Source organism: Anabrus simplex, chromosome 1 (genome assembly GCF_040414725.1).
Source record: "Anabrus simplex isolate iqAnaSimp1 chromosome 1, ASM4041472v1, whole genome shotgun sequence".
Classification (NCBI taxonomy): Eukaryota; Metazoa; Arthropoda; class Insecta; order Orthoptera; family Tettigoniidae; genus Anabrus; species Anabrus simplex.
This window is the reverse complement of record NC_090265.1, coordinates 579468787-579485710: the sequence shown is the minus strand read 5'-3', so window position 1 is coordinate 579485710 and position 16924 is coordinate 579468787. Positions and strand designations below refer to the sequence as shown.

The window sequence follows — 16924 nt, the reverse complement described above, 5'->3', positions numbered from 1 at the left end:
TATTTATTACTATTGTACTGGGTTTATACCCAGTAGCTTTCGAAGAAAGAAGCGGTGGGCCAAGGGAATGGGGCGTAAAGGCATGATAAGTTTGCCAGATAACAATTTATTATATAAATGGAAGCTTGCGTTACTTCGGTATACAAAGTTTAACAACACCAGGGACATGTCCCAATTTAAAGTACCATTCTAAAAGAATTTAAATACAAGTGACCAGCACAATTTACTGATTAATATAACATTCGTTAGAAACCGGGGCCTAGCCCTGTAAACAATACATCATTTACTTTACAAACACCCAACTTAGGGTCTCCTGGTATGCCAGTCTCCTCAATAGTACCAACAGGTTCTAGATCATACCAGTATAATCTTTACTTAGAAAACTACGCAAAAGCGTTTGCCACCAAAGTGTCGTACATAACAGCAAGAACTTTAAACACATACTACTTGCTCAATACATCATAGCCTTCTGGTACCCTCTCGTACTCAATAATTACACACATTGACCAAAACTCTTTGAACTTCTGAGACCGGAATAGTTTACGCCAATACAATTTTAAAACATTGTTTAAACGTGATCTGTCCCATACATAAGGACAACATAGCAAAAGAAGCACAGGTCTACAGACCTTAAAATACCTCTATCATACATACTATATCTTGAGTGAAAACTTGTCCGGGGCGAGGACCTATTGAAACCTTACGTAAACTAGAGCTTTAACATGAAATTCTTTAAGATTGCAATCCGCTTCCTCAATTTTCATAACGCGCTACACAAGGGGGTAACTGTCTAACGTCTTACCTCCACGTCTGGTAAGTCCTCGGTTTGAGGCCGCAGCGGGACCGGCTGCAAATGTGCAGCAAGCGAGTAAGTCAGTCAGAATGATGGCAAGGTCCAGCGAGCGCTCGCCTGCCCAGCAGGGAGAGGCGCGCGCGCACTCAAAGGGGAGGGGAGTTTTCTCACCAGATCGTGCAGGCAAGAGAAGGCTAGCCAACATAAGATAGAAAATACCCCAGGACGGGAAGAAACTTCCCTTTATCCTGGGGCCATGAGGGCATGAGGACAACGTTTATTTAAGGAAGGGCAATGCAAAAACATAATACAACATAACATATATAAATAACACCTGAATTAAAACAGCTTGCAAGCACAATTACACTGATAAAATAAAACGAGGAGTGAAAGAAAATCTTCACGGCACAACTATATAAATGACTTCTCAGTATGGATAATGAACCTTTCAAGCCTTTGAGGACCATATTTTTCATCAACGACTCTGATAGTTGGAATCTTGAGCAGAATTCTTCGAAAAACTTAGGAATTGTTCCTCTTGCACCGATCATGAGGCCTATAACCTTGGTGTTATCCAGTCCGTCCAGTCCCTATTCACGTCGTTGACTAACCTAGTCACCCGCCTAATTTAGCTCGAACAACTCAGTCAGTGGGCTCTTATATCATGCCGTAGCAAAACTTTGAAGGTAGAGAAGACGTACTTGCCAGAAATATCCAGGATTTCAGGTGAAATTAATCGCACTATGTGACATCCAACAGATAGCTTTTGTTCTCACGTTCACACTGTACACACGAGAAGCAGTGGTCGAACGATCTAGTGCGCGATTGCTGCACTGGCCTAACCTGCGCCATCTCACCCGGTGCGCCATCTCTCCCGAAATCACTATACTTCTCTTTCTCCTCTTGTCTGTCATAGGGATTGTGAACCAAATCAAAATTTCTTTAACATAGAGATAATTTATTGTTTCTTCTTCCTTTTGGTAGATATTACAACTCTCTCAACAGATCTTTTCCTTTTCTTCGAGTAAATTAAAAGTCACCAATTTTAGTAATGTGAAAACCGATCGTGGTGACAAGCGATAAAGTAGGGCTCTCTGATGAGAGTATTTCTTTGCTTTTGACCAACACAGTAAAACCTCATTAATTCAAAGTCACTGGGATGCTAAACTTGGACTTCAAATTATGTGATTTCAAATTAACCACCGCCAACTCGAAATTCAGATATGTCAGCCCTTGCTGAAATCACAAAATATTCTAAGATGCTTTAATGCATGCAATCACCTTGGTTCACAGTTAAACCTCTTAAATGCCGCAGGAAAAAATGTATTTCAGAAATGTATCCAACAAGGTGCATTTATTGAAATAGTGCTCTTGGATAATGCCATAATGAGAGTTGTTACTTGTAATGCCATACTGTCAAACGTAATCTCACACCCGGAAAAAATAAAAACGATTCAAAGAATTATCTACTGTATATGCACAACGCAATTTAAAGCCCTTGCAAAGGGGAGTCAACGAGACTGCCCAAACTGGAAACACATGACACCAACAAAATAACTTTAAAAACCCAGACATATATTTTACACAAATATCAAGAATAATAAATAACGTTGTACAGTACCTAAAAAGTTTGCAAATGCTTAATGCTCCAGAAGGTTGTTTTTTTTTTTTTGGTCACACATTACGCTTATTACCTTTAAAGAAAGAATGTAAGGGAGGTGTTTCATTTTTTTATATAAACACTAGCTAAGAAGTGCTCCATATGTGCCATAGCCTTAATTGTAGCGTCGTCAGCATCACTTGCACTTATCACAGAATCAAACATGGCTAAAGAGGCAAGTACATCACTTTTTGATGGAATAGTTGCCGCCTGCACCGTGACTTTGTCATGTTCAACATCAGTTGTAGCTGCATCCCTCTCCGGCGTCACGTGATCACACCCGATTATTATCATCATCATGCTGGGATCCCGCTCTTCTGAAGTAGTCTCCGCATGGTCTATGGCAATGTATTCGGCGAAAGGTATACCGACATCGGACTTTTGCCACAACTCCTCCCATTCATCTTTGCTGTCTTCTTCTACTTCATTTAACAAACCAAAACCATGCTTGACAAAGCAGTTCTTGATTGTTAATGAAGGAATAGCGCTCACGTAACTGTCACACTCTGCATTACAATAATCACGTTCCACTTGCGTATTTCTCCCGCCGGAATATTTCTAGCAGCTTCACAGAGAAAGTAACACACCAGTCGCTTTCTGTAGGCATGTTTCAAAGATGAAAGTATACCTTGATCTAGGGGCTGCAAGTAGCTCGTAGTGTTGGCCGACACAAAAAGAAGACTCACATGTTTTAAAATTAAATTATGTTTGTGTGCAGTGCACTGATCCAATAACAGAAGTACTTTTCTGTCCTGGCATGGCATTTTGCATTTAAGGCATACCAGCCACTCCTCAAAAATTTTGCCTGTCATCCACGAATTTTTAGATGGCTTGTATTTGCACTAAAGTGCCTGATGCCCTTAAAACATCGTGGTTTCTCGAACTTGCCTATGATGAGGGGAGGAAGTCTCTCACTTCCGCCCGCACTGCAACACAAGACTGTGACCCTATCCTTGTAAGACTTCCCGCCACGAAACTTCTCTCCTTTAAAACCGTAAGTTTATTTGGACTCTGCATTGAAGATACTGTTCGGTGCATATGAACTGATTAGGTGAGCCCCGCATTCTTGCCAACTGTCTGCATCGCTAGTGTTCACTGATTCTGCTTCTCCGCACACTGCCTGCCACGTGATATTGTGCTGTTCCTTAAAACACTGAAGCCACCCGTTTGAACACTGAAACACAAGCCCCATCTTTAGCACCAGTTCATTTGCCTTCCCCTTAACAATCTCGCCATCACCAGGGATATTGTTCGCTCAAATATGCCAAAATCACTCGATCAATTCCACTTCCAAATCAGCCTTTTTAGCTCCTTGAATGCGCATTCCCTTTGCTGTATCTACACCCTGCATTTCTTGAGCTACTGTGCTCTCATGATTTTTTAAAAGCGTTGAAATTGTGGACACAGGAATTCCCAAGTCTTTAGCTATTTCGGTTTTCATTTTTTGTCTTTTGTCGAGCTCTCTGATAAGTTTCAACTTCTCACTCAGTGTCTTGGAAGAATACTGATGCTTAGCCACGTCACAACACAAAAAAGGAACACACATGCCCTAAACTAAAATACCGTAGCAATAAACTAATACACAGTATTAATAAAATATAATCACTTCGAAGTTTATAACTACACACTAAAACTGAAAGTAAAATTATTAACTACAAGAATACAAAAGAACTATGATTTCACTAGAACTTGGCAACTCTGAAGCATGCTGTAGAAACACCAAAATCAAAGTTCTGAAAGATACCCCTGCATGTTTCGGAAGACGCGTTCTACTATCGTGGCACGGAGAATTTTTAATTCAAATTACGCAGTAAAATATCATTTTTAACAAAATGAAGGAGAGTTTTGAATCAAAAGTCTGAATTGCAATACTGGGACCAACGTTGTTCTTCAAATTACGAATTATCTGTATTTCGAATTACGGTAAACAATTTAAATAACATGAAAAACCATACCTCGTGTTTCCGGGAATGAGAGATACTTCGAATTAGGCGGTATTGTGAATTAAACGGTTTTAAATTATCAAGGTTCTACTGTAGATGTCTTGAGTAATAGTGCTCTTAATTCCAAAGATAGTCCCTTGATAAGTGATGACCTGGAAGACATTAAAAAATGGATTATTGTGAATTCACCTGATGTAACTGAAGATGACACTCTATGGGAAGATGGTGAAAACAAATATGGTTCTTCTGCTAGTGATGATGGCAAAAGTTATGATAAATAGAGGTAAGGGAGCGTGCAATTATTGATTTTAATATTTTACTGCACACGTTAACATTAAATTAATAAAAATTGTAATTTGCATATTATCTTTTTGCTTTTGGAGGTAAGAGTACCAGATGCTTCTGTAACAGCATGTGAAGATTATGATGCGTTCCTTTTAAAAAAAATATTTATTCAGTTTTGGAGTACAACATTATGTAGGATTAATTTCTGTAAGTAAAACACAAATTCAAGCCATTAAAAAAACTCTCTCAAACATTACAGTGAATGGATTATTTGATGGTGCAGAGAATTCGTGTATATACAGTATGTCAGTTGTCCACTTTTGAAGCAAACGTTTTTTAATACTCTGTTTCAAATGACGATAACTTACTACTACAGCATCATAGGTACTCATCTCCTCATAAATTTGGATTTGAAGAAAATCTTCAGAAATTCAAAATGTAATAGGCAAGTAACTGGATTCTGTTACATAACAGTTCAATATACGCTTTTCTGTTCAAATTAAACATACATGTTTCAACCCATGCAATATCATAATGTTGAAGAGAATATGCTTCGCTGTTAAAACTGAACATGAATATCAACACACGTAACATCACCAGATTCAAATTCAAGCAGTGAGAGATTTTGAAGTGGAGCAGTCCAGCTGTGTTGATACCTCTTGAGCTGCAGATCTCCTGTCAAATGGCTTCCAATATTTGCCCCTTATTTTGACACATACATGTTCGGCAAATACTGAATGGTATTCCAAGCACGTCTGATTCGAACAAAAAGAAGAATAGAAAAGGCAGCAGCAGTCCCTATGCGTACTGAACATCGGGATCAAGCCAGCTTTTGCCCTTTTGCTCCACGCGAGGTTTCTGTCCTCGCTGAGCTGGCCTTAGGACACCTGCGTTATTCTTTGACAGATGTACCGCCCCAGTCAAACTCCCCGCCTGGCAGTGTCCTCGAATCGGATCACGCGAGGGAGTAATTTGCGCGGCCGCGGTCACACCGCCGCACGCGCGTGCGCAGGGAAGAATTCCAGACGCACGACGACGACACGACGGACGAGGGTCCGCGAGCACAATGCATCCTTAACACGCTTGGCTCGAGTACACCGTGACGCCAGGGCTGAAAGCCGGTGACGCACGCGCTCCACCCAACCGAGTAAGTAAAGAAACGATGAAAGTAGTGGTATTTCACCGGCGATGTTGCCATCTCCGACTTATGCTACACCTCTCATGTCTCCTTACAATGCCAGACTAGAGTCAAGCTCAACAGGGTCTTCTTTCCCCACTAATTCTCCCAAGCCCGTTCCCTTGGCAGTGGTTTCGCTAGATAGTAGATAGGGACAGTGGGAATCTCGTTAATCCATTCATGCGCGTCACTAATTAGATGACAACAACAACAAGGAGAAGATGGGGAGCACTAATAATAAAACACCTAAACGTAAAATACAGTATGTCATTGACCTAGCCAGGGCGGCGAGGCATGGTGTAACAGAAGGCAACGGTCTGACTAGCCAGCTGGAGTTGCGCAATTAACAAAGCAACGGTTTTTAAACACCTCACATTCTATGCTGGAGTGGAGAGAAAACAGGGCTTCATTAAGATAAGTTCAAGATTGAACGTTAATAAGTATTTAAACAGAAATAAGAATAAATGTTTACAACTTTCTAAATATTTGAGTATGATTTGATAGAATCCGATTATATTATTTCAAGAACCAAACATGTCATTCAATTTTCATTAAGTCCGACTTGTTGGCTGAATGGTCAGCGGACAGGCCTTCGGTTCAGAGGGTCCCGGGTTCGATTCCCGGCCGGGTCAGAGATTTTAACCTTCATTGGTTAATTCCAGTGGCCCGGGGACTGGGTGTTTGTGCTGTCCCCAACATCCCTGCAACTCACACACCCCACATAACACTATCCTCCACCACACTAACACGCAGTTACCTACACATGGCAGATGCCGCCCACCCTCATCGCAGGGTCTGCCTTACAAGGACTGCACTCGGCTAGTAATAGAAACACGAAATTATTATTATTATTTTCATTAAGCTGTTTCTTTTTCTAGTTACCTTCTGGTACCTTCTTTCTATCTTTCTTTCTTTCTTTAGTTAGTTTATAAATTTATTATTCAAAATTAGTTTCAGCAGACTGAAGAACCTAACAGTTATAAATTAACTGAGTTGAAACCAAAAAGAGATGGCTTACGATAGTACAAAAAAACGAAAATCCCATACGGTCAGCTTAAATCCCGATACATAATTGTACAGTCCATAGGGACTAATTATTTTATTAATTAACGAACACAAATCTTTAACTTTTAAGCATTCTTGAGGGACAACTGATCATGCCATGAATTGTGCCCATAACCTTATGCATACGAAGAGAGTACCTAACAAATTAAGCTACCTAGCACTGATGACCTGTGTACTGCTTTAAAGAATTTTTTTAAGTCTTAAGCTAAGGAGTGACAGTGAAAAACAGAAAAATATTCCTTTTTGTTGACAAATAAACAACCCTATTAACAAAGATTGGAGGGTCCACTAATTCAATACTGTAAATTACATGTGATTCATATGTGCAAGTGACATCAGTGTAAACAGATCATATGATCGAAACATGTTACATCAGTGAATCAAGACATGCCAATGTGATATATCGAATACTGATGACTGTAAATTACATAAAATGTTGTTTCCAATTGCAGCTGAGGCTGATGATGACCCACTGGAAGGGTCGAAACTAGTCTAATATATAATGATTAAATAAATAATATTATCCCACATAATTTAAGATACTGAATAGGTGGACTCTCCAATCTTTGTTAATAGTGATAATTGTCAATACCGAGCATAATGAAATTAATTTCACATGAAATAAGCAACACATATTAAAAATAAATTTTGTAATACTAAATGAATAAAAACAATCATAATCAACATATAATGTCAAAATAGAGTAAAACACAATATCTGCTGTATAATCTGTGGACCAGAGAATCATCAAATGTTGAAGAAACATATTTGCAAACATCTTGTAATGCATCTGATTTCAATACATCAATGAGGAAAGCTTCAAGATTTGATGATACCTGAATGCTAGTAGCATCAAGGCATTAAAAGTTAATAATCCATTTTAGACTGTTTCTGCCACACAGTTTCCCAAGACATGAAGAGAATATCAAAGACGAGGAATGTTTTGTTTTCTTCCTCTCCAGTGGTTTAGCATTACATTAACTAAGGTGGCAAAGGTGTGATAGAAAAGGCCTGGGACTGGGAAGGAAGGAAGCGGCCATAGCTTTATTTAAGGTACAGTGCAACATTTTTGGTACAAAAATGGGGAACTATGGGAAACTCTTCAGAACTACTGAAGCCAAGGTTCAAACCCACTATCTCCCAAATACAAACTTACTGCTTTGAGCCTCATACCACGCAGCCAACTTGCTCGGTATTTACAGTAGCTTTTCTTTTAGGTGTGTATAGCATATGAAGGTAAATGACTTCACAGAAAGTCAAGTGAGTCAGCAGCATGGTTCAGAACGTATAGCAACTAGCTTGTATTTGGGAGATGGTGGATTTCATCACCACTGTTGGGAACCCTGAAAATGGTTTTCCATGATTTCCCATTTTTACACCAGGCAAATAAACATTAATGGGAAAGAGGGTGACCCAGACTAAGATGGCTGAAATCGATCAAGAATAGTATAACAACAAGAAACCTGGATTAGAACACAGTTAAGGAGGAACAATGGCGGATGGATAGAGGAAGATGAAAAGGTGCCATAAACATCCCAACCTGGCAGGATGATGATGATGATGATGATGATGATGATGATGATGATGATGATGATGATGATGATGATATACCTTCACTAAGGCCACGGACGCTTCCTTCCCAGTCCTAGTCCTGTTGTATCTCATCATCACAGCAGGACTTGCATGAGTTGGTGGATTGTAAAACCAATATTTTAAAAAAAAATCTTTGCACGAAGCTGATTAACTCACAAACCCATTTGGGATCACCTAAATTTAGTTTACATGCATGCTACTATCATATTTGAAAATGCATACATATTTGAGCAGCAGCTCTTTATCCTGAGGGATCTTGAAAGCCTTGGGCACGTGAGACAGCTGTGATGTTGACAACTCCAATTTGTTGGTGATGTAACCAGATCCTGGGAAATGATTTACCTGCAACGACATACAAAACCATTCTCTTTTGCACAGTTCTTTTTCTCAGAGTAGTTTATGGAATAAGCATTAATTTAACCAGAATTTTTAATATAAACCATTATATGGTCACAATGTAAGACTTCCAGAGCTGCCAGCTCAACAAATTTTCAGACATCTAGCATATTTAAAAGAACTGTCAAAATAGAGGCAAAAAACCATTATTAGTAACCAAAAGCTTAAGACACCTTAAGCTATCATCCCCAAGAATCAGCTTAATAATCTGTATTACTGGGATATCTGTAACAGCATATATTTAACTTTAAAACTTGCTATGTGTATGTACATACATAGGTCGAGTCATAAGTAATGGCAACTATTTTCTTTCTCATGAACAGGAAACAACACAGAAAATCTAAGATATGCAATTGGAAAATAATGGTATGTACTTGCGTATGATGCCACTAGAAGGTGTACGTAAATAACAGTGTGGGTCTAAGCATGTCCCCAAGTTCAGTGTGTGAGTGAGAGCGTCACAAAATGGAAGTCAACAAGCAAAGGCAACGATCGTATATTAAAATAGCAGTTTTCCGCGTCAGAAATGCACGCCAATGCCACGCAGGGCTGCGGGAAGCATTAGGTGTGTATGCCATGCCCTATAGAACAGTGGCGAGGTGGCGTTAGCGATACACATGCAGCGAATGGTATTCAGCGCCTGCCCCACCGCCGGCAACGCACAGTGGAAACCTTGGGTGATTATTTCGAAGGTCTGTAACCAGTGGAGACCTGTCCTTTGTACATAGTCTTGTGTATTTGCTGTCTATACCATACTAAATGTTTACCAATGGCCACTTTCCTACGAGAATCTCCTGAAGTCAGAATTTGTCTTCAGGCACTATGCATAAGTATATGCCCTATATTTCCAAATGCATATCTTAGACTTTCCGTGTTGTCTCCTATTCACGAGAAAAAAAATAGTTGCCATGACTTATGACTCGACCCTTGTATACAAGGGGCAATCAAAAAGTTTCTCTTCGATGGCCGTACAGTCCTGAATTGGGATGCCAATCAGGCAAAATCACGTGAGCACTGAGGCGCTCACACTACCCACATACCAGGTTGAAGATTCCCATGTGGTAAAACACCGTGTCCTGCTGGGTGAAGAAGTCAGTAACGGCCTGCTGCACATCCTCGTCTGACAGGAAGCGTCGACCTTTCAACGCCTTTTTGAGCGGACTGAAGACATGATAATCACATGGGGAGAGATCAGGACTACAGGGCGTTATTGCCTCATCCACTGCCCGTTTTTTGTTGTCCGTAATGGATGAGACTGACCTCCCATATTGACCGGTGTCTTGTGTCAAAACGAGACTAACACGGAACTTGGTGCACCATTCCACAACGGTGGTTTTTGACAGACATGCTGCCCCAGACACAGTCTTCATTCTCCGATGGACGTCCACCGGAGTTCGTCCTTTGGCAGTCAAGAATAGAATAACAACACGTTGGTCCTGTTTGGGCGCATTTGGTAATTACATTGACATAGTTCACGTGGCCGCATCTAACGCGTGAACCTCAGCACAACACAACTGCCACACTAATCCCTTCGCCTACATGTCGGTACTTATATACCCACATCAGAGTTGCGCTATATAGCATGTCCGTTGCAGCAACACCCTCAAACGGAAACTTTTGATCACGCCTTATATTAAACATTATGAGTATATACGAGGAAAAACAACATGCAGTCAGCTATGCAGAAGCAACAGAAATGCAACACAAGCACAAAGTTGGTAACGTGGGATTTTGAACACAAAATTGCCGTTCATTGTGTGGCAGATCAATACCATGTACACTTGGGCCCTAAGATGTGCTTGAACATAAAGAGGCATATTCAGCACCACAGAATCCAACTTGTTTTGGGGCAGATTAGCCCACTCTTGAATAGCAGCTTCAGTCAGTTGCTGATATTTGTTTATTTATTTATTCATTCAAGAAAGGCCTCAACGAGCAGGAGGATCAGGATGGTGGGCAATTGCTCTCTTCAGTATACACCATGCACGTTCAACACAGTTCATGGATGCAGAATTTGCCAGCCACACCATTTGCTGTATGCTATGCATGTCAAGGAACTGATTGACCACTCTGGCTCAATAGGCACAAGCATCCACTTGTATAAAACTCTCACCCACAGTGGCAGCAAATCCTGTAACTACAGCATGAAGGATGTTAGCTCTGTATACTTGACTAGTCGTATTACCCTGGATAGAAATCAGAGGTGCATGTCAATCAAACATAATCCCACCCTAAAAACTGATGGAACCCCCTTACTGCTGACAGTGATCCAGGACGAAGGACTTGTTCCATATCTCACCAAATTGTCTTTAGATGCTAATGCTTCTATTGCGTGGGTGCAAGTTTATGGTGACATGATAAGGAAAGAGCATATGGTCCACTGTTCCTGATGCTCTGGGCTATGAGTTGTTGCCTACCTCACTTAAGCTGCCCCTATGGTGTGGTTTAAAAACAAAACTTTAGACACAGGTCACTTTGAAATCAGTCCACCACTGTGCACGCGATTTTGCACTGTGCTGCATTCAATCAATCAATCAATCAATCAATCAATCAATCAATCAATCAATCAATCAATCCAATAAATCAAAATCAATCCAAATCACATCAATCTACATTTATTGCTGTCGCCCAGGTGGCAGATTCCCTACCAACTGCTTATCTAGACTTTTCTTAAATGATTTCAAAGAACTTGAAAATTTTTAAGCAAGTTGTTTTGTGTGGGTGTCCCGTCCTTTGTCAGTCTGCAACCATTTGTATCTCCGTGAATTTTCCCAAGTTCTGGAGACAATGCTCTGACTTACTCCTGCACGTGCTGGCTATATACCACCATCCTTACAAGTGATGTTAAACTGACCAACACCACAAATGCCTCCTATCAGACAGTGCCTTTTTCTCACAGTGTGATCTGGTTTTAATGTCATGATGTGTCTCAGACAATGACCTACAGTACATATTGGAAACATGTTTGAGGTACCGTGACATATACCATGTGAAATCATAATATCCAAAACTCTCTGTGTACCGTATAAATAATAGAAATACGAGAGAAAAGTCAAGTCATATATAGAAAAACAGGAGCATAATAGAACTGTCGGTGTGTTTATCCTGTTATCAATATCAATATCAATCAATCAATACTGATCTGCATTTAGGGCAGTCGCCCAGGTGGCAGATTCCCTATCTGTTGCTTTCCTAGCCTTTTCCGAAATGATTTCAAAGAAATTGGAAATTTATTGAACATCTCCCTTGGTAAGTTATTCCAATCCCTAACTCCCCTTCCTATAAATGAATATTTGCCCCAGTTTGTCCTCTTGAATTCCAACTTTATCTTCATATTGTGATCTTTCCTACATTTATAGACGCCATTCAAACCTATTCGTCTACTAATGTCATTCCACGCCATCTCTCCGTTGACAGCTCAGAACATACCACTTAGTCGAGCAGCTCTTCTTCTTTCTCTCAGTTCTTCCCAACCCAAACATTGCAACATTTTTGTAACGCTACTCTTTTGTCGGAAATCACCCAGAACAAATCGAGCTGCTTTTCTTTGGATTTTTTCCAGTTCTTGAATCAGGTAATCCTGGTGAGGGTCCCAAACACTGGAACTATACTCTAGTTGGGGTCTTACCAGAGACTTATATGCACTCTCCTTTACATCCTTACTACAACCCCTAAACACCCTCATAACCATGTGCAGAGATCGGTACCCTTTATTTACAATCCCATTTATGTGATTACCCCAGTGAAGATCTTTCCTTACATTAACACCTAGATACTTACAATGATCCCCAAAAGGAACTTTCACCCCATCAACGCAGTAATTAAAACTGAGAGGACTTTTCCTATTTGTGAAACTCACAACCTGACTTTTGGCCCCGTTTATCAACATACCATTGCCTGCTGTCCATCTCACAATATTTTCGAGGTCACGTTGCAGTTGCTCACAATCTTGTAACTTATTTATCACTCTATAGAGAATAACATCATCCGCAAAAAGCCTTACATCCGATTCCACTCCTTTACTCATATCATTTATGTATATAAGAAAACATAAAGGTCCGATAACACTGCCCTGAGGAACTCCCCTCTCAACTATTACAGAGTCAGACAAAGCTTCACCTACTCTAACTCTCTGAGATCTATTTTCTAGAAATATAGCAACCCATTCAGTCACTCTTTTGTCTAGTCCAATTGCACTCATTTTTGCCAGTAGTCTCCCATGATCCACCCTATCAAATGCTTTAGACATGTCAATCGCGATACAGTCCATTTGACCTCCAGAATCCAAGATATCTGCTCTATCTTGCTGGAATCCTACAAGTTGAGCTTCAGTGGAATAACCTTTCCTAAAACCGAATTGCCTTCTATCGAACCAGTTATTAATTTCACAAACATGTCTAATATAATCAGAAAGAATGCCTTCCCAAAGCTTACATACAATGCATGTCAAATTTACTGGCCTGTAATTTTCAGCTTTATGTCTATCACCCTTTCCTTTATACACAGGGGCTACTATAGCAACTCTCCATTCATCTGGTATAGCTCCTTCGGCCAAACAATAATCAAATAAGTACTTCAGATATGGTACTATATCCCAACCCATTGTCTTTAGTATATCCCCAGAAATCTGATCAATTCCAGCCGCTTTTCTAGTTTTCAACTTTTGTATCTTATTGTAAATGTCATTGTTATCATATGTAAATTTTATTACTTCTTTGGCCTTAGTCTCTTCCTCTATCTCGACATTATCCTTGTAACCAACAATCTTTACATACTGCTGACTGAATACTTCTGCCTTTTGAAGATCCTCACATACACACTCCCCTTGTTCATTAATTATTCCTGGAATGTCCTTCTTGGAACCTGTTTCTGCCTTAAAATACCTACACATACCCTTCCATTTTTCATTAAAATTTGTATGACTGCCAATTATGCTTGCCATCATGTTATCCTTAGCTGCCTTCTTTGCTAGATTCAATTTTCTAGTAAGTTCCTTCAATTTCTCCTTACTTCCACAGCCATTTCTAACTCTATTTCTTTCCAGTCTGCACCTCCTTCTTAGTCTCTTTATTTCTCTATTATAATAAGGTGGGTCTTTACCATTCCTTACCACCCTTAAAGGTACAAACCTGTTTTCGCATTCCTCAACAATTTCTTTAAACCCATCCCAGAGTCTGTTTACATTTTTATTTACCGTTTTCCACCGATCATAGTTACTTTTTAGAAACTGCCTCATGCCTGCTTTATCAGCCATATGGTACTGCCTAATAGTCCTACTTTTAAGACCTTCCTTTCTATCACATTTATTTTTAACTACCACAAAAACAGCTTCATGATCACTAATACCATCTATTACTTCAGTTTCCCTATAGAGCTCATCTGGTTTTATCAGCACCACATCCAAAATATTTTTCCCTCTGGTTGGTTCCATCACTTTCTGAATCAGCTGTCCTTCCCATATTAACTTATTTGCCATTTGTTGGTCATGCTTCCTGTCGTTCGCATTTCCTTCCCAATTGAAATCTGGCAAATTCAGATCTCCCGCTACAATCACATTTCTTTCCATGTCGTTTCCCACATAGCTGACTATCCTATCAAATAATTCCGAATCCGCATCAGTGCTACCCTTTCCCGATCTGTACACTCCAAATATATCAAGTTGCCTATTATCTTTAGAAATGAGCCTTACACCTAGAATTTCATGTGTCTCATCTTTAACTTTTTCGTAGCTTACAAATTCTTCTTTCACCAGAATGAAAACTCCCCCTCCCACCTTTCCTATCCTATCTCTACGATACACACTCCAGTGCCGTGAGAAAATTTCTGTATCCATTATATCATTTCTCAGCCATGATTCAACTCCTATTACAATAGCTGGTAAATATATATCTATTAAATTACTTAATTTTATTCCTTTCTTTACAATACTTCTACAGTTCAACACTAACAATTTTATGTCATCCCTACTTGATTTCCAGTTCCCTGTTCCCTTATCACCGCTCCCTAGGCCATCCCGTTTCCCTGAATGTACCTCCCTATTACCCTTCCAAACAAATTTCCTAACTTATACGTACCACTGCGGTTTAAATGAAGGCCATCCGAGCCTATATATTCCTTTCAATATTTTTCTATTTCTATGTATGAACTCTTGACCCATTGAGATCCATTTCTCCTTATGTTTTTTGTCCTGTGTTCCCAATCTTCTACAACCTGTATTCATCTTTATCTTGTCTCACCCCTGACTTTCTTCTACACCTCACACACCATGACTGAAGATCTGTCAAGATGGCTCCTCATTGAATGTTGATGCCTGTAAAAGCAAGGAATCAAAAACACATTCACTGGGGAATTAGAAGAAAAGGATGTGTAAGAATGGGGAATGATTTCAAGGCACCATGTGTGAATATGTGGAGGTTATCTTTGCCTTTTCATGTCTTCCATGCTGTCCCTGCCCTTTTTTTTTTTTTTTTTTTTTTTTTCTGCAGCTCTCTCTTCCTACATTGATCTGCCGTTATGTTAATTCTATTACATGCTACTTTTTTTTAAATTCCTAACTTTCTATACATATCGAATGGCTGCGGGGTTTGAATCACGTAACTATCATCTTGCACTCGGAAGGTAGCTGGATTCGAGCCCCATTGTCAGCAGCCCTAAAGATGGTTCTCCGTGGTTGCACATTTTCACACTAGGTTAATGCCAAGGCTGTACCTTAATTAAGGCCATGGTTGCTTTCTTCCCACTCCCAGCACTTTCCTATCCCATCATCGCCATAAAACCTATCCGTGCCGGTGGAATCTAACAAAAAACCTTTCTATATGACTTGGTTTGACACTTAAAACAAGTTATTATACTAGCACCTCTCTGAAGTTAGTACAGAAAATTCCAAAGCCATGTTCATAGTAGCAACGGAGAGTCACTCCAACTCTCAACTTACCACTTAACTTTAAACTCCATGATCCTCCCATGGCATGAATCTTAGCATATATGATTATGAATAAAGGTGAAATTTATTTATTATTTTATTACAATTAGCTTTATGCTGCACCAACACAGATAGGTCTTATGGCGACGATCCCTCATATATGTTTATTAAAAATGAACAAACAAATATATACGAGGGCTATGCCGAAAGTTTTTAGCAGAGTGTGAGAAAAAAATTTATTTGCAAAACAATAATTACAACATTTCAAAATACTCTAAATACTCTCCATTAGCACGTATACATTTTTCCATTCTCTGAAACCATTTAGAAAACGTTTCAGTCCAAGCTTCTTTCGGGATGTCACTTAGTGCAATCTCGTACGCTGCAATGGCCTCTTCATCTGACGAAAACTGCTGCCCACGTATTTTTTCCATGGTCTTAGGGAACAGAAAGAAGTCACATGGGCCCAGGTCAGGTGAACAGGGGGGATGAGGTAACACTCGCAATTTTTCCTTTTCCAAAAAATCCACTGTTCTGGCAGCCCTGTGTGCAGATGCATTGTTGTGATGCAGCAGAAGGTGCCCACTCTTGGACTTTGGGTGCTGTCACCTCCAAGTGGCGAGGACTTTGGGAAGACAGTCATTCACATACCATTCAGCATTGACTGTACAACGTGTGTCCAAGGTCACAGAGGTGAGATGCCCCATTTTCGTAAAAAAAAGTTGCCACCATCTTCTTTCCGGAGCTCCCACTTTGTCAAACTTTTGTGGGTGGTTCCTCCCCTGGAAAGCACCACACAGAAGACTGTCTCTTCGATTCAGGGTCATAATGGTAGACCCTTGTTTCATCACCTGTGACGATATTGTAGGTGTCTTCGGACTGCCCTCCATTGCATTTTTCTAGCATGAAATCACACCAGTCAACCCCCTCCTCCTTTTGGCTTTCTGTCAGGGAATGTGGCACCCAACGGGTGCATCTCTTGGTAAGACCTAAATAATCGTGAATGATGGTCTGTGCTGCTCTTGACCCAATATTTAAGGTCCCTTCAATGTCACAAAATGTAAGATGTGGATCTGCTTTGATCATTTTC

At 40.0% G+C, this 16924-nt stretch overlaps 1 protein-coding gene across 3 annotated transcripts in view; it reads right to left on the bottom strand.

The window, feature by feature from the left end:
- LOC136870347 (probable tubulin polyglutamylase ttll-15) overlaps window positions 1–16924 on the bottom strand; it is a 105831-nt gene that overhangs the window by 69442 nt on the left and 19465 nt on the right. For all 3 annotated transcript variants that reach the window (XM_067144912.2, XM_068225081.1, XM_068225080.1), the window contains one exon: window positions 8739–8858. In XM_067144912.2, coding sequence (XP_067001013.2) covers window positions 8739–8858 — 120 coding nt within the window. The remainder of the gene's footprint in view (window positions 1–8738; window positions 8859–16924) is intronic.